The following is a 26,958-nucleotide window of genomic DNA, read 5'->3' as shown; positions in this document are numbered from 1 at the left end:
CCCTAAACATCTTCCTGAATAGATACCGTGAGTGAAAAGTCAGTGCTGCGTGTCAGGCTTCCTTCTCTGTCCTTTCTTTCTGGGATCCTGGGCTCCAGGTCCTGGCTGCCTTTCCAGCTCAAACACTATTCTGTTGTCTCTAGTTCTGTGAGGTTGCCAGGATCTCTGCCGGCGCCCTTCTTGTGTCCTCTCTTTGGCTTCTAGCCTCTGTACAACAATGATAAACAAAAGCATGGAATTCTTGGCTGCCTTGGCAAGCTGTCTGATGCCTTCTAACAGGTGGTGTGTGTGTATATGTGTTTAAAATCTGCTTTTCTACCCAGAAGCGGGGGTCTGCTATAAGCTACTTATAGCTGGAGACAAGTCCCTATGTACTTTTTTTTTGTTAACAGTTCAGTATAACTGAAATAATCATTGTCATCATGTCGGTTTAGTTGATTGATTTGAAGATTCTGCCTCTTAAGAAATCCAGCACTGAGGTTTCTTGCTCTTTCAAATACCTCGTGGGAAGAGACAGGTGATTTTTGTTCACCAAATGATTCTTTATTCTTGTTTTAAAAAGACCCCAAAAACAGAGAATGTCCTCTGCCCAGAATTAACTGCCTGTGAATAATTATTTTCATTGTTTTGGATTTTGCAGTTTCCAGAATGTTTTCACCTACCGTATTCATCTCACAAATGTATGTTGTATGCCTTTTATACCTCTGTTTTATAAATGAGGAAGCCAGGAAACACACTAAGTAAATTCCTAAAATCACAAGCTAATTCTTGCAGGAATGACTAAAAGCAGGCTCCCAGACTGCTAATCCTGTCCAATAAATTAACATGACCTCTGTTCATCATGGTATGTGTACATTGGTGGTAGACATCATGGTGTATGGAGTGTTTCTTAGAAGAGGTACCCACATTTCTTGGTTTATTTCACTTTGCAATATTGCTTGATTTCATTGCCTGCGATAACTTCTTATTCAGGCTATTTTCAGTGACCAGGGAGATTTATTCATCCTCTTGAGATGCAGCCCTCCACGCACACGAGCAGGTACACAGGCAACGTGTACCCTCCACCTTCCTGTCCAGCCCAAGGAGGAAGGAATGGTGGTATTTTAAAAATATATATTTTTATTGAAGTATAGCCAGTTTCCAATGTTGTGTCGGTCTCTGGTGTACAGCATAATGAAGCAAGCCAGACAGAGAAAGGAACAGTGGTATTTTAATTCCTGTGCCCAGAACTGCTGCATGCAAACACCCTGGTGTGGTCGTCTGACTCTAAAAACGATGTCCAGGACGCGCCCAGACAGGTGACATGAGAAGCACGTGGGCTCCGTTGCAAGGACGTCACAGCTGTGGACTCAAATAGCTCTTGGCCGCGTCCTGGGATGGCTTTGCCTAACAGGTCTTCACTCCCTTGCAGGCGTGGTTTATGCCCACCTATTGGCTCTCGCTCTGTTCACAGGACACTCACGTGGAATCTGCCTCCTCACTGTCTTCAGCCCCCTTACTTACGGCCGTGCCAGCCGCCCTGCTGCACAGCCAGAGGCCCTGAAGCTGCAGCTGTCGGGACCCTGACCCCCGGAGGACTGGCTGCCAGCGTGTACAGTAGCGCACCGAGGGCTTTGGTGCCCGACTTGCAGGCAGCAGCAGAGGTGTCATCAGCAAAGCAAAAGTGGTGGGTGATACTTTTTAACCTCTGAGAAACCCAGCTAACTCGCACATATATGTACGTCCAGACTTAACATGTAATGAGCGCTGGCCCTCAGGCCGCACGTGCCATCATAAGACCGCTATCTTTAATGAAAGAGAAACTAAACTGGGGACGGAGCGGGTGACCACCACTGTTTGGCCCTGCGACCTCAGGGACCTAATTTAACCTTTGACTTTCCTTGTTTGTAAACTGTAGGGGAAATAATTTGTCTTCTAATTTGCTGAGGCATATTGTAAAGAAAAATGTGGTGGCTGTGGAAAGTGTTTTGGGAGCCTTGGAAGAAAGGAGTGCTGTATAAATTCATGGTCATGCAGTGATTATTAAACGATCCCAGACGGAGATGAAGAACATCAGGTCTTTGTTTTCCGAAGTTAGAGCTGCAGCTCGCTTAAGCTTATTTGCATGGTACACTCTGTTTGTGAGGCAGAACATACTTGAATGTCTTCCATTTTAAATATGTTTGCTGAGATGGTATGGAGTTTTAAAAATAGAAGTTATTCAAAAAACCATTTTGTGATTGTGCCGTGTGACCTTAGGTACCTGCTAAAGACGCCTGGGTTAGAGCGAGTGAACTTTGCATCTGTTGTTATGTAGGAAGCTTTGTTTTAGATGAATGCAGTGGTTTTTATTACACTGATTAAAACCAATTTCCCCCCAACGTGTTCATCAGTGCTAAGCGTTAGGACTGCTCTGTGACTAGTCAGTGTGAAGACAATGCCTTCCTCTGTGACAGCTGAGGTAGTCTCTGCTGACGGTTGTTCTTTCTCCAGGAGCTTTTAACATTTCTGAGTGAATTTTGGTTTGTACTAGATAGATTGTGTTTCGATGCTCTTTTTAAAATCATGACTTATTAATAAGATATTTTAATATAATTTTCTCTACTGTATTTGATGTTAAGCTTTATTATTAGGTAAATATGAAAGTGCTTAACACATTTTAAATTCATTATTGTCACTTGATATTTTAATGTATTTTTGCCTAGTTTTCAAGGAATGATCAAGAAAACATCAATATATAACCATCCATTAGTTCATCGTTTAATGGATGCAGAAGCTCAAAAAGGTAAATTATTTTGTTTATATAATTTGACCAAATCTAAGAAGACAAACAACCAGCAAGATAGAAACGCTCGCCTTTGCAGTATACACTAAGGTCTTCAAGAGAGCTGTCAGTTGCATATTGTATCTTGACCTGTTTGCTCACCTGTAAATATCTCTAATGTCTTTTGCTAGACCTATGGTCCTGATGATATATTAGAGATAATTTTGACAGATAGTAAGTTAAATATATAGACTTGCTAGGTATTTAGAGTTTCTTCAATCAGCAAAAGTGGAATACATTTTTTCCCCGAGCACTAGACACTGAATACATGATTGTGTTATTTCTTTTCAGAAAGGAAGATTGCAAGAGAGATAAAAATAGTTCTATGCAAAACTACAAGTTTTTACAAATGCTTCCGTGAAAGATGATTTTAGACTTTCAAAACATTTCTGTGTTTATGGTCCCTCTGATGTATTTATTAGAGTCAGATACACAGTGTAATTTGACTTCTTGTCGTAAGGGGAATTCAGGGCTGACTTCTCCTACCAGTGGAGTTGTTTGGAATTAACCCATTGTTTTTACATCATCCGAAATATCAAGTCTAACTTCGCATAGATTACATAACACGACTGTCCCCACTGTCTTGAGACAAGAAATGCAGACATATGTTCTTGACATAGACTAGAAGAATTATTACCATGTTTTTTGTAGAACAATTGTAGTGCGAATTTAATTATCTTGGCTTCTTTCTCTCTCTCCTTCATCTACACACTGTGCATATTTTCTAAGGACTATAGTCTTGTTTTCTTTTTTTTTTTTCCCTCTTTTTAGGCATACCAGGTGGCCTCTACCTAGGTGAGCATATTTTTAGGCCAAGGGAGCTGGGTGTATGCCCAGTGTTGGCAGCTACGCGGCTTAAACAGGAATGGTTTTACTGTAGCGATTTTTGCAAATCTAAACATTTAAAGTCGTAATCACTTAGAGCATCCAGCCATTTAGATGATTGGAATGCAGATGCAATTTCTCTGCAGTTTATGAATAAAATTCATCATTATCATTACAATTAATAACAATGCTTGGTTTCAACTCTGCGTATGATAATTTGGCAAATTACAAAGGATATGGAAGAAGTTCAAGGTAAGGTAGAGACAGAACTAGTATTAAAATATTTTACAACGTGAACAAACACAGCCCATTATCATCTGTATAGCCAACTGAAGCTTTAAAAATACCTTCACAGGCACGGTGCTAAGGGGATGAAGTGTGTGCTACTGGGACAGAGTCAGATGGCATTTTGTTGGAAAGGCTTCCACTAATAGAACACTCAGTTCTCAAGTACTGAAGGATACTGGCTTCCTGTCCTAACTCTTTTCTACTGAAGCGTCTTGCACTTTAAAAGGAATGAGCAAACCCAGAGCCCAGTTCTCCTGTTTCAACATTGGCCCGAAGATCCAAGAATTACAGGATGTCAATTAGTTACACACAGGTTAAAGTGAGGACTGTGGTGGATGCTGAAAATTCCTCTGGCTATGGTTCCTGATGCTGCATTGTTCTCTAAACTGTCTAAAACCTCATCTACATTAACTATCCCAACTGTCTTAGGTTGCCTACTCTTGCCAATAGCTGCTCTCCAGCTGTTAGTACCTGTAGCAACATGTTAAAAAACAGAAAGTGCTCCTCAAGTCTGCAGCCTTGGCAGGGACATCCTAACCCACGGCTCAGCGATTCGCGTGCACAGTGACTCCTAAATGTGTTCCCCCCAGCTACTTACTTGACGCCCTTCATACTGCCTCGTGTTGGTTTCGTTCCTTTAAGAAGCAGATGCCGGAATGGAATGAAACATGCAAGAGACTTCTGGGGGGAAATGCTTGTGGAGGGTAAAGAGGGAAGGACCAGAAGTAGGCATGGAGAGCCTTCCGGTCACCACGCAGGTCTGACACCTGGGAAGGGGGAGAGAGAACAGGTCGGGTAGGAAGGGCCTCCGGCCGCAACACAGCTCTGAGAAAGTGTCACCCAGCGAAACCTGCCCCCGGGATGAGCGTCCTCTGGAACGGGAATGGGCTGGCTTAGGAGGCAGCCCCAGGAGCAGCGTGGCCTCTGAGGTGCCAAAGGGGACCTGCGGCAGCTTCTCTTCATCCGAGCAGCCTCCCTCCACAGCCAGCGTGTCACACCACTGATTAATATGCAGTAAAAAATCATTTTCCTTTGCAGATTGGCCCCACCACCGGTATTTTCTATCTCAGTTTATGGCAACATCCTTTCTCCGGCTGCCCAGAAACCCGGAGCCACGCTAGTCTTTCCCCTTTCCTTACACCCTTCCTCATCGCATCCCACTGATTTTACCTCCTAATTTGTTTTTCTGCTCCCCACCCCCTGTTTGCAGCATCAAGTCTAATACTTCTTCTGAGGGTTGCTAACTGCCTTCTGACTGGCTGCCCCACCCTGGGCTGGCTCTCTTTCTTTATCTCCTCTGGTTCTTTTCCCAGAGCTGTATGATGTTTTCAGGAATTCAAATCTTATCACATTCTCCTTCAGCTTAAAATTCTTCAATGCCTCATTGTTTCCAATAGGATAAAATTAAGACTTCAAGTACAACATAAAGTGTTTTATATCATGCTAGGACCCCCGCTTATCCTCTGTTTGAGTTCTCAGGGTTTCCCAAACTGGAAAATTGGTCAGGTCTCTTGCCAGTGGACTTTAGCCCACGTCGGCACCTATGTATGGACTGTCCTGCCTTCTCTTCTTAGACTCACAGACCAAGAGTCACCGAGGCCCAGGTCATTCTTTCCTGAGTCCCTGGTGGCGTGGAGCTTTCTGTCTGTTTCTGAGCTGACTAGTTAAGCCTCCACCAGAGCACTTACATGTGGCTCTGTCTTTGTGTTCATAGTGTCCAGGGACTCTACACCTGAGGGAGTGAGTGAATTAGCTACATCTGAGGCCTAATGGCTCGACTGAAACCTTGCTCACTGGGGTGATCATGGGTTTCCAGTCACTAGTCAGTTGCCTCTTTCCAGGACCAAGTAAAATGCATGACTTGGGGATAGCACATGAAAATCTTTCACAAGGATCTTCACAAATATTTACAGAATTGGATTCATGGGGATTACGGCTTTTATAAGCAACATTGCCTTATCGTAGAAAGAAGAAAGTTTATTTGAGTCCTTCTGTTGCTGTTTAAGAAACATCAGACTGCAGTCTGAGTTAATATACGTTAACGTACTGGTTGGAGTATTATAACACATATAATCGCTAATGTGAGAAGCATTCATCAACACATCTTACACATTTAAAAAGTAGCCTGAGTAAGTATCTGCTACATAAGACTGATACGTTCCACACATTGAATGAAAAGAACTCTAAAATATAACAATCTGCCTCGGAGGTCTTCAAAACTCAGGGCTGAATGTCAAGGCTGCACGCCACTTGTCGCCCTTGAAGGGCGCTCTACCCCTGCTTCAAGGGCCCCCAGACTCACCCGTGGCTCTGAGACCCAGGGGGCCGCCTCACAGGAGACTCCTGAGTGTCTTTTGTGTAGATCATCGCTGGAGACTTCTAATCGCTTCCAACCCAGCCTCAGTGGCTGCTGCTGGAAGGCAATCCTCAAACAGCAAGTTTGACTGTGTCAGTTCCATCCTCATGGTTTTTACTGGCTCCCGCTCACCTTGTAGAACAAAGGTCGACATGGCCCACGGGTCTGATCCCAACCTGCACCTTCAGGCATGTTGTCCCCCCTCCAAGGTCCTCCCTGGCCCGCCACCGGCCAGTGGATGTCACCTCTCCCCTGACCTGGCTTCCTCCCTTCCCTGCCTGGTTCCCTGCCTGACACCTTCCTCCACGTCAGCTCACACGTCTCCTCCTCCAGATGCTTCTCCTGACTCAGCCAGGCCGTGTGCTTCCCATAGCAGCTTAGAAAATACTCTTTTACTGTGCTCAGCACACTTCATTGGCATTTGTTAAATTGTCTGTCCCCACTATGATCCCAGCAGCAGACTTTGAGGACAACTAGATTGTGTTCTGTTTTTTTCTTTTTTTCTTTTTCCCTTTTACATCCTGAGCCGTCTCCATAAAAAATGACTTTTCTTTCTTCCGGAAATGGAGTTATCATTTGGGCAACTTGATCAATGTTACAGCCTCAATGTATTGGTGAAACTAAGCCGACATCCAGACTGAAAAACATCTGTGAAAATTTCCCAGGAATTAGTCTCAATGTAAGGGCCTGAGACCTTGGCATCGCTGAGGCATTCAGAACCCTGGCTTTCAGGCTCGCCCGTGACCGTTCACTAATCTGGAAATATCTTTAACGTCTTTTAAAAAGATTCTCTAGGTATTTCTAAGAAGCACATGACATTCATCTTTGAATAGACGATTCAGTTGAATGACAGTCTCTTTCATTTCGCTGAAGGGTTTTTACTTTAAATTTCGCTGACAGGTTTTCATGACAGCCCTCAGATGGAAGCTTAAATTCACTTGTCAGAGTTATTAAAGAATTTTTTTTCTCTTCGTGTATTTCTGTGATCTGACCCTTCCATTTATTATTGCTGTTACTGACCTCAAAAGTATAAAAGAGAAGAATGCAGAGAACCTTTATTTTTGAAGGCTTGTTGCAAACCAGCCTTGAAAGTCAATTTGCTGTCGAATTTTCCTCTTAGGAAAATCATCATCATAATGTGGCAGAATCTTGCTAATTTTTACTTCATACTTGAAACGCATTTAATTCTCAGGAGAACAAGAGCACCTGGTAGATTTTATTCTCTCTCAGCAAAGATTTAATAGCAGGAAAATGATGTTAAGGCTTTTTTTGAATCATAAAGTATTAAAATAGATAAGCCTAAGATAGCAACATAATTGTAATGCTTTCTTGATTGTTTTATTTACAAGCTGTTTTAATATTTATATTTCAATGTTAAATTCATTAATCAAATAATATCCTAAGATTATAGGAGATAGCTTTTATCTAAAGGTATAGATAACACAAGTTTTCTGCTTTTCATGTAGGGAAGCCAAGATTCAACATTTTGTGTAACATTTCCCAGTTTTAGCTATTTGTCCTCGGGCCTAAGTGGCTAGAGAGAACATGTGTGGAAAAATTATTCTTCAGAAGTGTAAATTAGAATTCCATTGTATGATCATGCTATTAATTTTTGGAGAAAATTGCTCTTCAAACCTTACCCCCAAACCAAAGAATATCCACTCATTCGTTAACCTTCTCAAGATTCAATTCCAGTCAACAACTAACGAGGCATGCACTCTGAGGGACCCGTTCTTTGTCTGTCATGTTTGGAGCTCAGATTTCCCCCTTCTGTGACAACAGGTGACTTTAGGGACGCCCCTGTGATGGTGCAGCTCTTCCCATCAGATTCCTGTTCAGCGGTTCTTGTCATCCTCCTCGAAATGAGCGGTGATGTTGCTAAAACACTAAACACGTCTTTTGATTGAGATCAATAACTACAATTAAAATCAATAACTACCATTAAAATCAATAACTACCCATTAAAACTGTTACCTCAAAATCTTTAAATAGAAGTTAATGCTGAAAAACAGCAAATTTGTGAGACAGAAATAATTGTGTGTGTATATTTGCTTTTAAAGCCCTACACATTACGTCTAGACAAATTATTCTAAGGGGCCAACTTCAGTATATTTTGGTTTCCTGCTATCGATTATGCTATTTTTTATGAGTGTCACTTCTTATGGAATGACTGGTATTCATGTTGCCTTTAAATGCTAAAGAGAATATTAAGTATGAAAATAGTGTTATATTAATATATAACATTGTCAATTAAATTTTCTTCAATCTGATAATTTTTTCTGTAGGGTAGGTGGTCATCCTTGGTGTATAATTCTGAATGGCCACGTGTGCTGGATAGAGTTGTGTCCTTAGAGTGTGTATGCAATTCACAGTGATTATTATTGTTTCATGAAATCCCCTTGAAGAGCCTTTATTTTGGGAAACATGAGTTATTTTTGATTATATAATATATTCACATGCGTACTTTTAATCTCACTTCTTTATAGAGGTAAAGATACGGTCATTCTGTAAAAAAAAATGACTAGCTTTATTTATTTAGAAAAACAGTGAAAAAACAGGAGTCATTTGTCATTACACGTAGTTGTTAGGACAGCAGCACTAATCTGGTCAACTAACTTCTCAAGGAAAGTGCAAAGTCAGAGATGTCAGTTTGGCAGCAGGAAATATTCACTGGCAAAGTTTTTATATCAAAGAGTGGGACTTTAGGAGATGCTCCTGGGATTTAGTGTACTCTAACATCTATTAATCCCTGATACCTTGGGTGCCTTGTCAAAGAAGTGCTGCATTTACAAGGAGTTTGCAGGGAGACCCAAGAGGGCACATTCAGCTAAAGTTCAAGGAAGCAATTAATGTTCTCTGCTTTTCCCTAAAGAACTCCCACAGCAAACGCTGCCCCTCCACCGCCCCGCTCGCTCCCATCTAAGCACAGCAAGTGAACATAGTGAAATGAAAGTTAAAGTTCAGATACAACATATTACCAATATTATTTGGTTCTTAGAGCTTTTCCTGAATGTGAATGCAGGCCGTTGTTTAAGGAGAAATGTAGTGAAATATATTAGAAGAGGTGACGCTCGCTGAAGAATATCGGTGTTTCATCGCTTAGCTTTCTCTGCATCTCTGCCAAAGGTCAGTGTTTGCAGTGGTGGGGGAAGGAGTGGTAAAGAGTGCGGTCAGATGAGAGCTCTTTAGAGAATGCTTGGTTCTGTCTGGATCCTAAGCAGGATTCTGTAATGGGATCACAGAACTTAGGCCAGGAGATCATCTTGGCTGGCAGTCCCTGCTCGTTGGTGGCCGTAAGGGAACTTTCCAACAAGGGCAAACTTAATCTACCTCCATCTTGCCATTGGACTCCCCAGATACTAGGGGATGAGGTTATTGGAGCTTATAGGACAGTTTGGCAACTACATCTTCCCTCAGGACTCAAGCACTCAAGACCATTTCACTCCCATTCTTGCCTCAGTGCCGTGGAGAAATTAGAAAGTTGCCTGGGGCCATTGCTTACTCTTGAGCTGAGAATTATTAAGACTGGCACTCGACTTGTAATTTTTTTCTTTGCCTATTTCCCTGTCCCTAAAATTTTGGGACATGTTTTAATAATAAAAGGTTGCTCATCTTTGAGCTGACCTTTAGGAATAATAAATTAAAAAATTGCTGGTGTCAGATTTTAGTTTAGCATTAGGAAGAATTTTTAATAATCACATTTTCCTTGTGTATTTTTTTAATTGAAGTATAGTCAGTTTACAGTGTTGCGTCAATTTCTGGTATACATTGTCACGCTTCAGTCATACATGAACATACATATATTCATTTTCATATTCTTTTTCACCATAAGTTACTGTAAGATATTGAATATAGTTCCCTGTGCTATACAGTATGAACTTGTTTTTGATCTATTTTATATATAGTAGTATCTGCAAATATCAAACCCCCAATTTATCCCTTCCTACCTGGTTTTTCCCTTTGGTAACCACAAGTTTGTTTTCTATGTCTGTGAGTCTGTTTCTGTTTTGTAAATAAGTTCGTTTGTCTTTTTCTTTTTTTTAGATCCCATATATAAGTGATATCATATGGTATTTTTCTTTCTCTTTCTGGCTTATTTCACTTAGAATGACAATCTCCATGTCCACCCATGTTGCTGCAGATGACATTATTTTATTATTTTTAATGGCTGAGTAGTATTCCATTATATAAATATACCACAGTTTCTTTATTCAGCCATCTGTCGATGGCCATTTAGGTTGTTTCCATGTCTTGGTTATTGTAAATAGTGCTGCTATGAATATTGGGGTGCCTGTATCTTTTTGAATTAAGGTTTCCTCTGGTCAATAATCATATTTTATAATTGCAGAACAGGCACCTTGTGAAGGAGCACATTCAGTCTCATTGGACTTATTCAAAGAGGTTGAGAAAGCTGGGCTTGTTATTTTATACCCAACATGAACATGAACATGAGGTTCCCAAATCAGGTGTAAGCTTATACTAGAAGCCATCTAAGGCGCTTTCCATCTGATGTTCTAGGATTCTAGGACTTTTTATTTGGAGTATTATATCTGTTTTAAAAGTGTGAATAACGGCAAGGTTGGAAAATGTTAGGGTTCTTCCCCTTTTAAGATTTGGGAAATAAATTTCCCAAGAGGAACTTGTCTTCCATGAAAACCAAAATGAGAAATTTTTGTCCTTCCCCTAAATTTCTTGGAAATACCATTATTTGTTTTTGGTTTATTTACTTTCTCATTTTTGGCTCAGGACTGAAGTGTGAGTTAATCATGTCCATGAGGTCGTGGTGCACGCCCATCATCTCAGCAAGGCCCTGCGGTTGGATGTATATCTGTCTGTATTTTGTCTTATTCATTCATTTGTTCATTCATTCATTCCTCTTTTACCCATTTCCTACTCCCTTTTCCCACTTCACCCAGCAACCATTCTAGTGTGTTTGATGTGTATCTTTTTTTTTTTTTAACATTTTTTATTGATTTATAATCATTTTACAATGTTGTGTCAAATTCCAGTGTTCAGCACAATTTTTCAGTTATTCATGGACATATACACACTCATTGTCACATTTTTTTCTCTGTGAGTTATCATAACATTTTGTGTATATTTCCCTGTGCTATACAGTGTAGTCTATTCTACAATTTTGAAATCCCAGTCTATCCCTTCCCACCCTCCACCCCCCTGGTAACCACAAGTCTGTATTCTCTGTCTGTGAGTCTATTTCTGTCCTTTATTTACGCTTTGTTTTTGTTTGTTTGTTTTTGTTTTTGTTTTTTAGATTCCACATATGAGCGATCTCATATGGTATTTTTCTTTCTCTTTCTGGCTTACTTCACTTAGAATGACTTTCTCCAGGAGCATCCATGTTGCTGCAAATGGCATTATGTTGTCGGTTTTTATGACTGAGTAGTATTCCATTGTATAAATACACCATATCTTCTTTATCCAGTCACCTGTTGATGGACATTTAGGCTGTTTCCATGTTTTGGCTATTGTAAATAGTGCTGCTATGAACATTGGGGTGCAGGTGTCATCCTGAAGTAGATTTCCTTCTGGATACAAGCCCAGGAGTGGGATTCCTGGGTCATATGGTAAGTCTATTCCTAGTCTTTTGAGGAATCTCCACACTGTTTTCCATAGTGGCTGCACCAAACTGCATTCCCACCAGCAGTGTAGGAGGGTTCCCCTTTCTCCACAGCCTCTCCAGCATTTGTCATTTGTGGATTTTTGAATGACGGCCATTCTGACTGGTGTGAGGTGATACCTCATTGTAGTTTTGATTTGCATTTCTCTGATAATTAGTGATATTGAGCATTTTTTCATGTGCTTTTTGATCATTTGTATGTCTTCCTTGGAGAATTGCTTGTTTAGGTCTTCTGCCCATTTTTGGATTGGGTTGTTTATTTTTTTCTTATTGAGTCGTATGAGCTGCTTATATATTCTATATATAAGTATCTTTGATAAGTATCTTCACACATATCCACTTAAATACTTGTGTAAAAATTTGGGGGAGGAGGATTGATGGGTTATAGGATATTTGTATATTTAATTTAACAAAATATCATAAGATGGCTCTCCAGAATGACTGCCACCTTCTATATTCTCATCAGTGGTATCTGAGGTTCTGCCATCCCCACGAGCTCAGCATTCTCCATCCAGCTTTCTAATTTTTGTCAGTTTAATGAATGTAAGGGATGCCTTGTTGTTTTAATTTGTTTATATCTGAGTTGGAACATTTCCATGTTGCTTTGTGGCTTGTTTGATTTCTTCTTCTGTAACCTGCCAGTTTACATCCTTTGCTTATTTTTTGATGCGGTCGCCATCTTTTTCCTTGTTAATTTGGAGATTACTCAGATACCTTGCATATTCAAGATATTAGTCCCTTTTCAGTCTTAGACAATTTAGAATATCTTCTCTCATCTTTCATTTTTAAATTTCATCCATGATGTTCTTCACTGAATAGAAATCTTTACTTTCAATGCAAGGATATTCATCACTTTGGGGTATTTCAGGTTTTAAGAAGGTTTTCTTCTCAATTTCACAAAGATATCACCCTGTACTATTTACTATTAAATTAATTTTTTCCTTTTATATTTTGGTCTTTGATCCTTCTGGAATCCAGCTTTATGAAAGATATTACACAGAGATCCAGTTTTATTTTTCTCCAGATAATGCGCCAGCTGCCCCGTCCCCTCTCCGTACGTAGGTCTGCCTCTGTGACCCCTACTTTGCCCACTGATCCATTTTTCTCTTACACCAGTACCACACTGTTTTTGTTACTATGGCTTTGACATCTAAATACCTAATAAAGCAAATATCTCCCTACCCCTTGTTCTTTTTTTGCGAAGTTGACTCTTCATGAATGTTTACTTTTCCGTTTAAGTTTTGGAGTAAGCATAACAAGTTTCTCAGAAAAGCTAACTGGAAGTATGCTTGATATTATACTGAGTACATAGGACATTTTTATAGTATTAAGCCACCCCATTAAGTGCATAGAGTCTCCCTCCATTTTTGCATATCATCTTCTATATCTTGCATTGAAAAATATTTCAAACCAGCAAGTGCGAAGTTGGGACTGCTGAACGTAATTTCAGCCATGAGGTGTGTAAAAGATTTTGAAAGACACGTTTAGAGTGGCAGACATTTAACATGATATGATCTGGATGTCAGCAGTGATCCTGTTCTACTTAGAGATAAAGGGCTGCAGCCCTAGACGCTCTTATTGGCTAAGTTCTCACTGAGGCAGGACTTTGCCCAGCTCAGCCAACCTCATGAACATGGTGGGGAGAGGCATCGGGACACGAGGGCTGACCTTGTAAGGCACAGCTCCCCTCCCACTAGGAAACACCACGGCCCAGTCCACACAGTAGGCTGCTAATCAGATGACGGCTTCTCTCTTGCAAGGAAAAGCTAGTAAGGGGGCTAGAAAAGGAGGAGGACGTGGGCAAGGGTGCCAGAGTGTCCTAATACACAATTCCATCTATTTCCTGGGTCGTTCCCCAGCTGGGGCTGTTCAGAGATGCCTCTTCATCTTTAAGCTCCAGCCCCTGTTTTGGAGAAATCATTTTTCTTTCTTAGTTCACAGTGATGTCTATAATCTACAATTTATTCTCCCTCGTCACATCCATGTATAGATGCATGCAGCCCACATCACATAGCTCTTTTTTTTTTTCTTGTCATTTCAGGGAAGGCTTATTTTTTATTTTTTATTTTTAGTATGTTTTTATTGAAGTATAGTCAGTTTGCAATGTGTCAATTTCTGGTATACAGTACAATACTTCAGTCATATAGGAACATATATATATTCATTTTTATATTCCTTTTCACCATAAGTTACTACAAGATATTGAATATAGTTCCCTGTGCTATACTACCATTTTCTTTCTTTCTTTCTTTCTTTTTTTTTTTTAGTGAGAGAACGCTGAAGATCTACTCCCTTAGCAAATTTCGAGGGTACCACACATTGTTGTTAACCATAGTCAGCATGCCGCACATTAGACCCCCGGAACTTACTCATCTTGTGTAACTGAAACTTTGTGCCCTTTGACCGGCATCTCCCCATTCCCCCTGCCCCTGCCCTGGTGCCATCATTGTACTCACTGCTTCTACGAGTGACTATAGGGTTTTCAGTCAAATGCCACACAATCCAATACTTTTGATTATCTGGTGTCTTGTTTTACCATTTAGTTTCATGACCACAATACAGTAACAGTTACAATGACAATGATAATAATTTATTGAGCTCCGTGTAACACAGCGCTAAGCACTTTACGCACATCCTCTCACGTAGATCTCCCAACACTCTCTGATGCGGGTTCTTCTGCCTTTCACATTTTACAAACAGGGAAACGGAGGCTTCGAGAGAGATGCGTTCTTGCTCTGTAACTAGTTTGTAAATTCGTAGAGACAACTGGTTTTTAAAAATGACATCATTGCTTTTTTATAGTGCAGAGAAGGGGCTTTGGAACAACTAAAAAGGGGCTCACATTTTGGTTCCTCCATTTACAAGTTACATGAGCTTGGTCAAGTTAGTAAAGCTCTCTGAGTCTTGGTTTTGTTATCTGTAAAAGTGAAAATAGTAATGCCTACCTCACAAAACTGCTGCAAAGATAACATGAAATATTATATACAGTGTCTTTAACTCGGTCTGGCATGTGAAGTGTGTGCTCATAATTGGTAGTTAATGTTGCTTATGAAACTTATTTGATATTGGGGATGTTAAGATGCCATAAGTTGCCCCCAAGTAATAATATAAAAATAAGTAATAATAAAATAGCACAAGGGCGTATTATTGGGTGGTATGATTTGTCTTTTGTCTGGATAAAGGCAGGCCATAAAGGACATGCTACTTACTATTCCATTATTGAAATAACTGGAATTGTACTGTGTAGCCGGAAGAACGGTCGAAATCTTATATTCCATCACCAGTCTTTCTCTTGTTGCAGGTAAATAGATTGATAGCCTTTAAGATACATTGCTTTTAAAAAAGTGTGTCAATTATTACTTGTTTCACATGGCATTGCAGAAATGACTAGTGGTGAATTCAACTTCAGGGATCATCAGAAAGATGTAGCTGCTCTGATGTAGGCAATGTTAGCTTCTGTTAAGAATTATTTTCAAATAGTTTATGTTACGATTACATTGCACCTGAAGCCAATGACTATTCAAAACTAATTTAGAAAAAATAGAAATGCAGCCTTTCCACCAAGTTCTTCCCTCTGTCATGGTTTTACTAACACAACCACAAACACTGCCTTTTCCTGTTCCTTTCAGAGAACAGAGGAGGTGATGACAAGAAAGTGGTCGCAGAGATCATGGCAAGATGTTTTGTTCCAGCTTCTATAACAGCCCCCTCCTGGGAGGGATTCCACTTTGCTGGTCAGGAGATCCGGATCAGGGAGGCCATGGATTGTTACGGTGCTGTTGTTTGGCCATCGGTATAACGTCATGCAAATTCTGCTACATCTCAAATATTTTTCAGCCAGTTTTGTTCATTATTATATGCTATTTGGAAGGAGAAAACAGGTTCCACAGTTCCGTTTTATGTGTTCTTCAAACAACGCTGAAATTCAGAAATCACGAAAGTAGGAAAATGCTTCCACAATTAATTCCATTTCTGACTTGGAAGGTTAATAAAGAACGTTGTCTACGCCTTAAGTTTTTTTGTGATTATGAGTCACAAAAGTTTAGAATAGTAAACATTTTTATTTTCCATATAACTACCTCCATTTAAATCAAACAATTATATTGAAATCTGTATTAGTCTCAACACACAGGATTCTCTGACACCTCTCCTTCGTCAAGTGTCCCGGGAAGGGAGCAGACACCCGTTTCCTACCGCTGTCTGCCCCAATTCCACACACAAACGTCTTTAAAATGACTGTCATTATTAGAAGTACCTTTCTTTAAAGGCAATCAAACCTAAGTAACTGAACTCTGTATTTGTAGTTTTCTTTTCTCCCCAGCAATCCCCAAGGACTCCCTCTATCCTAAATGTTGAGCCTATCACAAGATGTACTTCTGCTGATAATTTTCTGAAGTGATGTGTTTGGATGCACATGTGTACTCACGTGTGGCAACATACATATGTTGTATACGCACTCGTGGGATGTTTATCTAATAGAGTTTAATTTTACTTTCTGTATTCAGTTACCAAGCACTACTTTTTTCTTCTTTTGAATTTTCACAGGCCCTTGTTCTATGCTATTTTCTGGAAACAAATGTAAAGCAATATAATATGGTCGACAAAAATGTGATTGAAATTGGAGCCGGAACAGGACTGGTCTCCATCGTGGCGAGCCTACTCGGTAAGTAGGCATTTCTGATTGGGTGGGGTCAGAGAATTTGGTGATCCAATACCTTTGGTTGCTTTTACTACCCAGTGTACTATGCCCTGGGCCTATTTGTGACCCCTCAGTGGTTTGAATGGGCTTCATCAAGAAACTCTACCAACTGTAAAGTCACCTAACTGGTTTCTTTCAGAGTTTTCTGGGAAGCTGTGTTAATGCTTCTCACAGGGTGTAGGTCCCAAGTGCAGTCTAGCTGGGAGGTGCACCCAGCATCCTGGCCGCTGCAGGGCATGCGGAGTGCTAGGCACTGGCAGAACCGACCCCTGGGACTCTGATCCTCCCTGTTTAAACTCCAGCCCCACTTCAGCGTTCCCGTGTAGCTGTATATTCCGTTTGGGTTGTGATGTCCTACGCTTTTATGAAAAAGCACCGGTTAGAATAGAGGAAGAGTGTTAGAAAATACGTCCGCTTCTAAGTTTAGGCATTTGCCCTTGAATTTATTTTTATCGGTTCATTTCCGTTCTTCTTTTGTGATCCCTTGTTCTCCCACCAGCATCTTCTCTTCCAGCTAAATGTGTGATGGTCTCTGTGTATGCCTGAGCCTGCTTCAGTTCAGCCTCTCTCTGTTGTTGTTGTCTATTTCACGGCCTCGATTTGGCTGCCTTCTCTGATCTGCGCTACCCAGATCCATCTTCAGAAATGTACACCTGCCGCTCTAAAAACTTGAGAGGAATTCAACATTTAGCAATTTACAACTTTTAAACACTGGAGAAATACAGGCCTCTAGAAGTCCTCCCCAAATATATGTGTTTTTAAATTAGTCTATCCTGATACTGCTTTCAAAGGTCACTATTCCATTTAGTATGGACAGAGTCAGAGGCACTATTGGATTTATACCTGAAGCCTTCCTGATCTAGGAGCAGAATTTATGTTTTGGGAAGTTGTTCATTTCATTAAAACGAATCGATCCTTTTGGTCCGCTTGTATGACTCAACACAAATATCAAAAGATGGAAGCTTTCTAAGTCAATATTCCAAAAGTGGTGGCGTTTACCTCTCTGGACACAAAGATCTTAATAGTCAGATAGTTTATATTCACTGTGGGCAGGGGGTCATTCCTTATCTTGGAATTTCAAAAAGATTTGTGGAAAATTATAGATCCACCCACCCTAGGATGTGGAGATCCATACTCTGTGGTTCTGCCAAGGATACGCATATTTCTCCACCACTTTAGTATTTTCCAGAAAATGCCGTCATGGCCAGAGCAACTTGCCACGATGGGCAAGGAATGTGCACTAAACTGGTCTGGGCGGAGCTGGGCTTCTCCGCCGTTCCTCGCCCGAGTCTGCTCTTGCCTGACACTGCAGAATCAGCCAGCCCTAGATTCATTTCCACATTGTTTTCAGGCTCCACTGCTGCTCAAAGTTCAGTTAAAGGACCGAGTTTTATTGGTTATTGGTTTCCGATTTATTTCCGAAAAATGCCCACCGCCTGTATTCATCTTTAACTCGGGAATCCTTTATGTCGTCTTCCTCTGAGCCTTCTGTCCTGCACCTGTGGCCTTCGGCTGTGCGAGCACCCTGCGCATGTCGCGGCTCGCTTTTAAACATCTCTCGGTGAGAAGAGTCACACTTACACTGGGTTCCAGCTGAGAACACAGGCAGGAACGTGGATGTCGTGGTGCTCTCAGGGTAGTGACACTGAAATGTCTCCTTCCCTTCCTCCCCTTCTCATGCTTGAACACTGCCTGTGCAACCGTAGGATGCCCCGTGGTATAGACACTCACCCAGTCTCACGTGCCCGCGCCTCAGACTAGGAAAGAGCCTGTTTACCTTTCAACAGTGACATCTGATCTTTCCCATGAGGGTTCCAAATATTTTTAATTTCCCTTTCTCTTGATTTTTTAAGTAGATAAATAGAAAATAACAACAGCGACAACAACAAAACAAAACAGACAAAAAACCAGGAGAACAGAAAAATGCAACTGAGGGCAAAAGTACCATGAGGCTCTAATTTTTTTTAAGGGGAGGCATAAAGCTGCCTTAGCATCTACTTTGAAGGGCTTTCCCTCCTATGTGTACTGACCAGTCTTTTCCTGGGGGCTGGCGATCATGCAGAATTGCAGAATGCGTGGTGCCTTGAAACCTGCTTGCCTCACCTTATCCCACGAGAGTTCCTACTGTCCTTTGTTCCCCAGGGGCACATGTGACTGCCACAGATTTACCCGAGTTACTTGGAAACCTGCAATATAATATTTCCCGGAACACCAAAATGAAATGTAAGCACTTGCCTCAGGTTAAGGAGCTCTCCTGGGGCATCGCCTTAGACAAGAACTTCCCCAGGTCTTCCAACAACTTTGACTACATCCTGGCAGCCGACGTGGTCTACGCGCACCCTTTCCTGGAAGAACTCCTCATTACCTTTGACCATCTGTGCAAAGAAACCACCGTCATCCTCTGGGTCATGAAATTCAGGTTGGAGAAGGAAAATAAATTTGTAGATAGATTTAAGGAGTTGTTTGACCTGGAGGAGATTTCCAGTTTCCCCAGCCTGAATATTAAGTTGTATAAAGCTGTGAGGAAAAATCGGAGGAATGCATGATATTCTCAAAGGAGGACTGGCAAAGCGAAGGCAATTTCTAGCAGATTATTACTTGAACAAAGACCCTGGGTAATCTGATGTAGCACTGACTTTCCCAAGGGAACACACACACACACGCACACACACACAATCACCCCAGACAGGGATCTTCCCAGGTACAGCACGTGGATCTGGAGGACGGCAAAGCCATTCTGTGTGCTGATTGGTTAGGACAATGTCTGCTTTCCTTCTCTCTCTAGAGCACCATTTGTAATTATCATCATTTTAATAATTGGTACACTTGATTGATATTGTTAACGCATAACTGTAGAGTGATGTTTTTTAATCATGACGTCTCTAAAATATTTTAAACATAAGCTTATGCAATTCTCTCTTCAGAAATAAAGAAATGGGTTCTGCAAATAAACCTGAAAAGACAGACATGGAACGTGACGGTCAGGGTGAGATTATTGTGGTTTCATTCGTGCCAGCTTTTCGGTGGTCTGTCCTCTGTGCTTGGCAGCGAAGCCCTCCAGCACAACCTTTGAAATCAATCACGCTTGTAGATGTGAGGTTGTGGGCAAGGACGCTTTTCCCCAGTAGATGAAAAGTGAACGGAAGGAAACATCAAAACAGTAAGGATTTTGGAGGAGTTATTGTTTTTATTTTTAAACCAAGTACAGTTATTCTGCGTCACAAGAAACAAAAATAGATATAAAACCATTGGGTTGAAAATACACACGAAAAGATTTCAGCCCCTAATCTCAAAAAACTAGACATATGGCCGGTTTTAAAGTTCAAAGCTCTGCTGATGAACGCATAGACCTAGATATCTGAAATCCTGTGTGATTTTGTTTTTTACAAGGACCTTAGAGATTAGAATAGAGTCTGAAGTAATTAAAGTCAATGCGGGGAGAGCAAACTATTAGGACTTTTGTTCCACATAAGGAGACTGTGTTGGTCGGTAAGTCTTCAGGGTTCTCAGTGACGGAAGGCCGGCTCTGTGCCCTTGGAGTGGCACTTCCCCTCCTAAGCCCAGTCCTTCCTGCTTTGCTGGAAGTTCCCAGCCCACTCAGAGCTGAGCAGAGCTGAAAAGATTATTTCCTTGTACCCTGACCTGCACGCCAGGATACGGGTGTACCCCCAGGGGGTTTTTTGGTATGTGCAGCTCCTGGGGTCATCTCCCAATAACTCCCAGTATTCACACGCCCCTTTAGAGTTTCCACAGCCTGGTATGTACATAAAATCAATTAATCTTCGCGACCATTGTGGGAGTCTATGTAACATCATTATCCCCACTGCACAGGTAAAGAAACTGAGGCTGCCAGGGGTGGAGTCCCTTGTCCTGAAGCCACACAGCTTCCAAGTGACAGGCCCGCAGGCCCAGGACTGAGTCCAGAGCGTGTGCTTTTGTTTTTGTTTTTAACCATCGCTCTGCCTTTGTGTATTTAAAACAGTAATGTTCAAAATCTTCTCTAAATGAGTGAAGTCATTTCTTCCAAGTAAAATCAGTAACCTGGAAGGGTAAGCAAATACATGAGGGGAAGAGGAGAGCTGTTCCTCCTGAAATCTTTTCCTCTGGTGTCTTGCCTTCACTGGGTTCTCAGGGTGGGCCCGTTTAGAAGATGACATTTCAGTGAAGCTGGAAGGAGGTGAGGGAAGAAGCAGTGCCAGGGAGGCTGGGGAAGTGTGTTCCAGGCAGAAGCAACAGCCCGGCCAGGCCCTGAAAGCCGGAGCACACTGGTGCTGGGGAGAAACCGCAAAGGCCAGTGAGCTTGGAGCAGGGCGAGCGGGGGACAGTAGGGAGATAAGGGGTCCAGAGGGGCTGGATCACATCGGACCTCTGTGGCAGGCCGGGTTCTCCCGAAGCAGACCTGGAGACGGCACTCGGTGTGCAGGTCATTTTTAGGGACTATCAGTGGGATCAAGGTCTGTGGAAAGGGGCTGGACCCAGGTGCCTTTCAGAGTCGCCCAGGGTGGGGCGAGGTGTCTGAGCCTTGATGGCCCTTGTCGCTCAGTCTCTGGACGTGGGCTGCCGGGCGGCTGTGACCTTGGGTGAGGTGATGCATGCTGGGAGAGGCAATCCCTGAAGACGCTGACAGCCGGGGGCCGTCTGCCAGCAGCACTTCCAGGGCGAGGTAGTAAGTCATTGCGAGGGGATCGAGGCAGCGCCCGCCGCGTGAGCAGCACCCTCCAGGCCTCGGGAGTCGGCAGAGCGGGGCGCTTCCTCGGCTGCGAGGTCTGGAGCCGGGGAGTGAAACGCCAGCGCCCCGTGGGAGGCGCTCTCCGGGTGCTGTCCCCTGGGTACCGCTGCGGAGGGCCAGGGGACCCGCTGCGAGGCTGCGGTCAGGCGGCGGCAGCCGTCCGGGCACGAGAGGATGGCGGCCTGCAGCCGCGGCGAGAAGTGGTTGCTTCTAGGCAAGTCTGGAAGCCAAACCCAACAGACCTGCTCGCCGTGCTGGGTGTGAGCGTGAGGAGGGCTGACCCCGCACGCCGTCGGCATCCTGGTTTGTAAGCCTCGGGCAGGGAGCAAGGGGAGCGCGGACAGGACAGTAAAACGAAGGAGGACTGCGCCCCGGGGCCGGCTGGCCAGCGCTGACATCAGACAGGGCTGTAGCTCGGAGCCTTGTCCAGGTTCTGCCGACCTTCCCCAGATTGCATTAGGATCTTTGACAGAGTTCACTCCCTCAGTGGGTCTTGAACTGGTCACTAGAGTTTCAAGTTTCCTAGACGCCGCCCCAGGGGCTTCTACGAGTGTTTTAGGTGCAACAGCACAAATCCGGGGATACTAAGGAAAAAAAAAAAAAAGGCTCCTCTGCTAAGAAATGTTGGAATACCACTACTAAGCCATTTTTAGGTAGAATAGATAAGTGTCCTTCTTTCAAAGACTGTGTTAGGACAGAACCAACCATATGGTTCTTACCAGTTCCTCTTTCTCGAAGTGTCGATCTGTCAAATGCCGCGTTCAATACCCATTGTTCTATTCTGTTTGTAGCGCTCACTTGCAAAGTTTAACACCCACCCACACACCCTGTGCCGTGCGCTCCTGCTTCGCTCCACTCTGTGCTCGTCTACTTTCATTTCTTTGCTGTAGTTTCTCCGCACTTTTCTAGATTCAGTTTTACAATAATGTAATTCCAAAGATGTAATTTGAGTCGACTTTTTCTTTTCTTTTCTTTTTTTTTTATAGCTAGGAACTGATTTGTAACTTTAATCCAAGGAAGTTTACTGTGAGCTTTGCCTTTACTCCTTCTTTTTATTTTTTCTTTCTTTCTTTTTATATTTTTGACAAGTTAAACTATGCTACTGAAACCCTCGGTCCAATTCTTGCAGTAACTTTCTGGGTTTCTAATAGAATAAACATACTGACTGTTAAGGTTTTAATAGCAGTTATCACGGAATAGATCTTGCTTCACAGCAGACATATCAACTTGCTGGAGATACTCTGCAGCTTAAAATTTACGTGTTACATGTGTGTAACCATTAGCGTTTACATGTTATTTTTTAAAAAATATTTTTCTTATTGTTTGTTTTTGTTCTGGGGGGAGGTAATTAGGTTTATTTATTTGTTTATTTTAGTGAAGGTACTGGGGATTGAACCCAGGCTCTCATGCATGCTAAGCAAACGCTCTATCACTGAGCTATACCTTCCTCTCAGATAGATAATTTCTGAATGAACTTTGGAAGTAAAACATGTCCATTGGGTAGGATTTTGATGCAAGAAAAGATTTACATGTACTAATTTTGAAAACAAGCTGGGGACCTTGGGTTCTAGAAATAAAAGAATCAAAGTGAACCTTAAGTAAATCAGATAAGTAAGCTTCCTGATAAGTTTAGAAGAAAACTAACTGCACTGTGCCTCTTCTTTCAACTGCACTTCAACTTAATTTTCGTGGAAATTTGAGTGTGGAGGAAGTAAAAAATCGTCAAATATGTGCATTTTCCCCACCAAACTATAAGGTAATGATAAACAAATTTGGGGATGCAGCAGGTAACTACTTTCACAAAATGTAGGGGGTACAGGCAAAGCCAAATTTAAAAGTCATAAATATTTGCAAGTGTGTTTGTGTGTGGACCTAATTCTTAATGCCTTCTTTACGGAGCCTAGAAATAGTTCACAAATGATTTTCACATTCAGGGTTTTTTGACAGTTTTGAGTTTGTGATGTGAAATTAAGGCTAAACTATTTGCCTGCAAGTCCAATTTCAGGCACTGGAATTGCTTCCTGTGCTTCCAGTTCTACATATAATCGAAGACAGTGTTCTGTGTGATTGTGTGGTCATAGTAATGGGACAGTTGTGTCTTAGGTGGCTTTAGTTAGCGTCTGTTAGTCCTGTGGTCATATTAACTCCTTTTATTCAGAGTTCCTGGGCTGGCCATTCGTGTTGAGTTGGGTTGAGTAGAGCTGTGTCGTATTTAGATGGCTGGGCATACACCATTGACCGCCTGCTCTATTGAAGCAACCTTTGGCCTCTGTCATCAACAGTGCTTACATTGGGAAGCTTGAAGGCAGGAGTTTTCCCTCTCAATTCTCTCAATTTCTTTGTTTCTAAGGCAATTGTATTTCCTTGAAATCCAATCAAGTTTTAGAATTGGCACTCAACCATCAAGACATTTAAAAGCATCACTAAAAATGAAAACAGATGTCCAGGCAATTTTTTGATACATGGCATTAGTAGAAAAAAGATAGGAAAATATTGGCTATCTGCTGCCAGTCACTAACACTTTACCATACCAAGTTTAGTTTCATTTTCTAAACAAAAGCGCAAGCTAGGTAGGATTAAAATAAGGTATATAAAATATTTTAATGGCTAGGCATTATTTCAGAATGCTGCAAATATAGGATGGATGCAAGGCATCTGAAAGTTTTTTATTTGGTAAGTGTGAGATTTTGTAGCTTAGGTTTTGAAAATGTTCATCTTTTCATTTTCCATAGTGTTTGTCTATACTCCTCTTTGTTTTGATTTTAAATAATCAGTCAGCCCATTACTTAACCTTCACTGGATTTTTTTTTTTTTTTTTTTTTTTTTTGGTGTCATGATTTAATTTGGGTTTTATTATCTACTGCCATGATTTAATTTGGGTTTATCTCTTTCTGTGTTTCCTTTGTTGGAAGAGTATAAATCATAATGACAAAGGTTGTCTCTTTGTCCCAAACCATCATAAATAAGCCCAAAGAGCAGGCCATAAAAATGTAAGAAATTCTTAGATTAAAAAACATGAGTAATGTTCTTTACCCACCTGGTGTTCAGAGGTAAAAGTACAGTGTGCAGCTAGCAAATTATTAACACTTTTCTACCAAGGATTTCCTTCTTCCTTGGGATCTATGGGGTTAATACATGGTCACTTTAGGAATTAGAAGGGTGTCAAACATGATAAACATATTTTATAATCATGAAGTCAAAAGAGGAATTGAGAAATAATTATAAGATTATAATTAGACTAGTTATACAATTATTCTAATAAATATAATATATAATAAGGATGTGCAGCATTCTTGGGGTGAGGGGCACAAAGTGCTGGAGCTGCTGGGAACAGATTTCATATTTTTTGGGAAGTAATTCAAAGAGGCTTAAAGGCAGCTATAATAAATGCAAAATAACTAATGCAGCTATCTTTTTACTTTCCTGATATTTTATTTTTGCTTCTCTGGGAAGTCATCTAATGGCTGTCATTCATTCATTCATTCATTCATTCATTCATTCATTCAGTACTTACTGAAATCCCACAGTCTGCCAAGCAGGGGCTGTAGACATGCAGTGGGTGAGGGAGATGGGCCAGTCCTCCTGGAGGCTTCAAGGTTCCATGTCAATGGGCAGAGGCAGCGAAGTCAATGCATGGTGAGGGAAGTAGACACGTTTCCAGAGCACTGTCAAGTGTGCTGATAGCAGGGAACTTGCTCCCCAGTCAGTAGGGGCTTCCTGGAGAAATAACTTGTAGCTGGGTAAGGAGATGGAGGGACGGGACCCTTTCTGGGCTGGAAAAATTGTAGGTTCTAATAATCTTGCTGAAATAACTCCTTTTACACAATACTCACTGTTTTTGGCTCTGTTTTAGATATTTCACATACAGCTTCTCACTGACTGCCTCTAATACCCTAGAGGTATTAGTCTGTTTTACACATGAAGAAACTGAGGCTCAGTGAGAGAAGGCGGCTTCTCTGAGATCGTGCACCTGTCGGTTGGGAACCTCTGTTTCTATGGCACCAAAACTCGTGATCTCTTCAAGTACTACCCTGTGTCCATTTTCCACTCCGAGCCCTGCAAGACAGAACCCTGCATTTGAGTTTATTCTAGCAAATTCAGAGCAATCTAGTTTAGTGAATATTGTCTTTATTGGCCTCCAGAGCACAAAAGAGTGTAAATGGGAGGTGCACCTGCATTGTGAAGGCCTTTTCATAGTAGATCACACAGTGTGTATAAATGTATGTACACACCCAGCAAAGACTTAACATTTTTTTTGCAAGGAATAGTGAACAAAAGTTAGATTGATTAATTTAAAGCTCTGCAGTGATCTTGAAACAGCTCAGACGGAATGAAGTGGAGCCAGTGGATGCCCTCAGATGACTTCTCAGCAGGAAAGGCCAAGGGGGCGGGGCTGAACTTTAAAACATCATCCGATCTGCCCGCGATGCTGGTGTTTACAGGGCTGTTGCTAGGTGGTAGCGCTCACTGCATCAGCACGGACCTAAGCCTTGGGGTGACGTGAGCACTCGGGTTCTCGGAAACCACCCTTCAGCAACCTTTCAAGGCGAGGGCAGACCTGACTCAGGCAGCGTGGCCTTCGGAAGCGCACGCAGAGGGCACAGGGACCGGGCAGGGGGGACAGGGAGGACACCAGCGGCGCCGCAGCAAAGTGCTTGGCCAAGTGGAAACGGCCTTTGGTGTCTGTCAGCCCGAGGTTCATCCGATGACAGTCACCTCGGTTCCGGTTCCGGGAGGTCGATATGCGAGTAAGCCTCACGCCCTGCCGGGAGGCCTGGACCAGTGACGGGATGTAAGGCGATGCGGGCGGGGCGGCGGGGGACTTCAGGACCGGGCAGCTGTCGGGGCGCCCGGCTCGGAGGACCCTGCCCGTTGCCGCTGGGAGCGACGTGGGCCGGGACACGGAATGTTCCAGAACCGAGAGGAGGGAGAACGCTGTCGCCAAGGCTGCTGGCAGGACGGGGCCACCCGGGGTGGGGTGGGGGGGCACAACTTCAAAGGCAGGATGCTGGGAGTGTAAACTCTAGGGGGAAAACCTCAAGGTTACTGAGAAAAAGGAATGGCAGGGTAAGTTTCTCCCCAGAGGCTCTGTATTTACCGCACATACTCCTGGTTGGTGTTCACACGGACCAGCAGACCCAGCCCGCTGGCTGACATCCCTCTGGGCAACAGACGCAACGCGGAGCCTGAGAACGCAGGAGGCCGAAGTCATCATCTGAGGAAACTTCAGCCCAAACGAAAAGCCTGCTCCGATTCTGTCTTACGCTTCCACCAACGAGGTGAAGAGCTAAGTAAGGCTTTGGATACCAGTCCCTCAAAGCTCCTGGAATAAACCCCGAGTCTGAAATTACCAAAGATCGCCACTGGGAGGCCCCAGTGATCTGTGAAATGAGCTTTCCCATCAGAGTAAATAAGTGAAAAGAAAAGAAATGATTTAAACAAGTGAACTGAATTATGAAAGATTATATGCAAATGCCTCAAGAGCGGTAAGGGGTAAATACACAACAGTATAATGTGATAAATATGTGGTGCTGTCCTCCTTCATTGGGGATTGTTTAAATTCCGCCCCTGCCTCAGCGCCGTGCACACGTAATGAAATAAACTCTCCACGAAAAGAGAA

At 42.4% G+C, this 26,958-nt stretch overlaps 1 protein-coding gene across 5 annotated transcripts; it reads left to right on the top strand.

Moving 5' to 3' along the window:
• The first annotated feature begins 1,337 nt into the window (after positions 1-1,337).
• Positions 1,338-26,958, top strand: LOC102513889. Of its 5 annotated transcripts, none has more exons than XM_032496687.1 (7): positions 1,338-1,666; positions 2,685-2,764; positions 15,540-15,703; positions 16,456-16,573; positions 18,752-19,028; positions 19,534-19,595; positions 25,192-26,958. In XM_032496687.1, the coding sequence occupies exons 1-7, from the start codon at positions 1,377-1,379 to the stop codon at positions 25,215-25,217; spliced, it is 1,017 nt and encodes a 338-aa protein (XP_032352578.1). In that variant the 5' UTR covers positions 1,338-1,376; the 3' UTR covers positions 25,218-26,958. The 5 variants fall into 5 exon arrangements, with proteins under 5 accessions (XP_032352578.1, XP_032352576.1, XP_032352574.1 ...); XM_032496688.1 differs by lacking the exon at positions 25,192-26,958 and adding an exon at positions 1,898-2,056 and having other exon boundaries at positions 1,526-1,666; positions 19,534-20,332; XM_032496685.1 differs by lacking the exon at positions 19,534-19,595.

The sequence above is a fragment of the Camelus ferus genome, chromosome 14 (genome assembly GCF_009834535.1).
Source record: "Camelus ferus isolate YT-003-E chromosome 14, BCGSAC_Cfer_1.0, whole genome shotgun sequence".
NCBI classification, from domain to species: Eukaryota; Metazoa; Chordata; class Mammalia; order Artiodactyla; family Camelidae; genus Camelus; species Camelus ferus.
Note: the sequence above shows the minus strand (reverse complement) of the source record. Positions and strands in the feature narration are given on the sequence as shown.

Bases quoted from the DNA above. Each gene is read 5' to 3' on its own strand.
- LOC102513889 (XM_032496683.1), top strand. From the start codon at position 1,377: ATGGCTTTGCCTAACAGGTCTTCACTCCCTTGCAGGCGTGGTTTATGC. The intron at 15,704-16,455 runs GTATAACGTCAT...GAATTTTCACAG, and splicing joins GTGCTGTTGTTTGGCCATCG to GCCCTTGTTCTATGCTATTT. The intron at 19,029-19,533 runs GTTGGAGAAGGA...TTCTCTCTTCAG, and splicing joins CTCTGGGTCATGAAATTCAG to AAATAAAGAAATGGGTTCTG.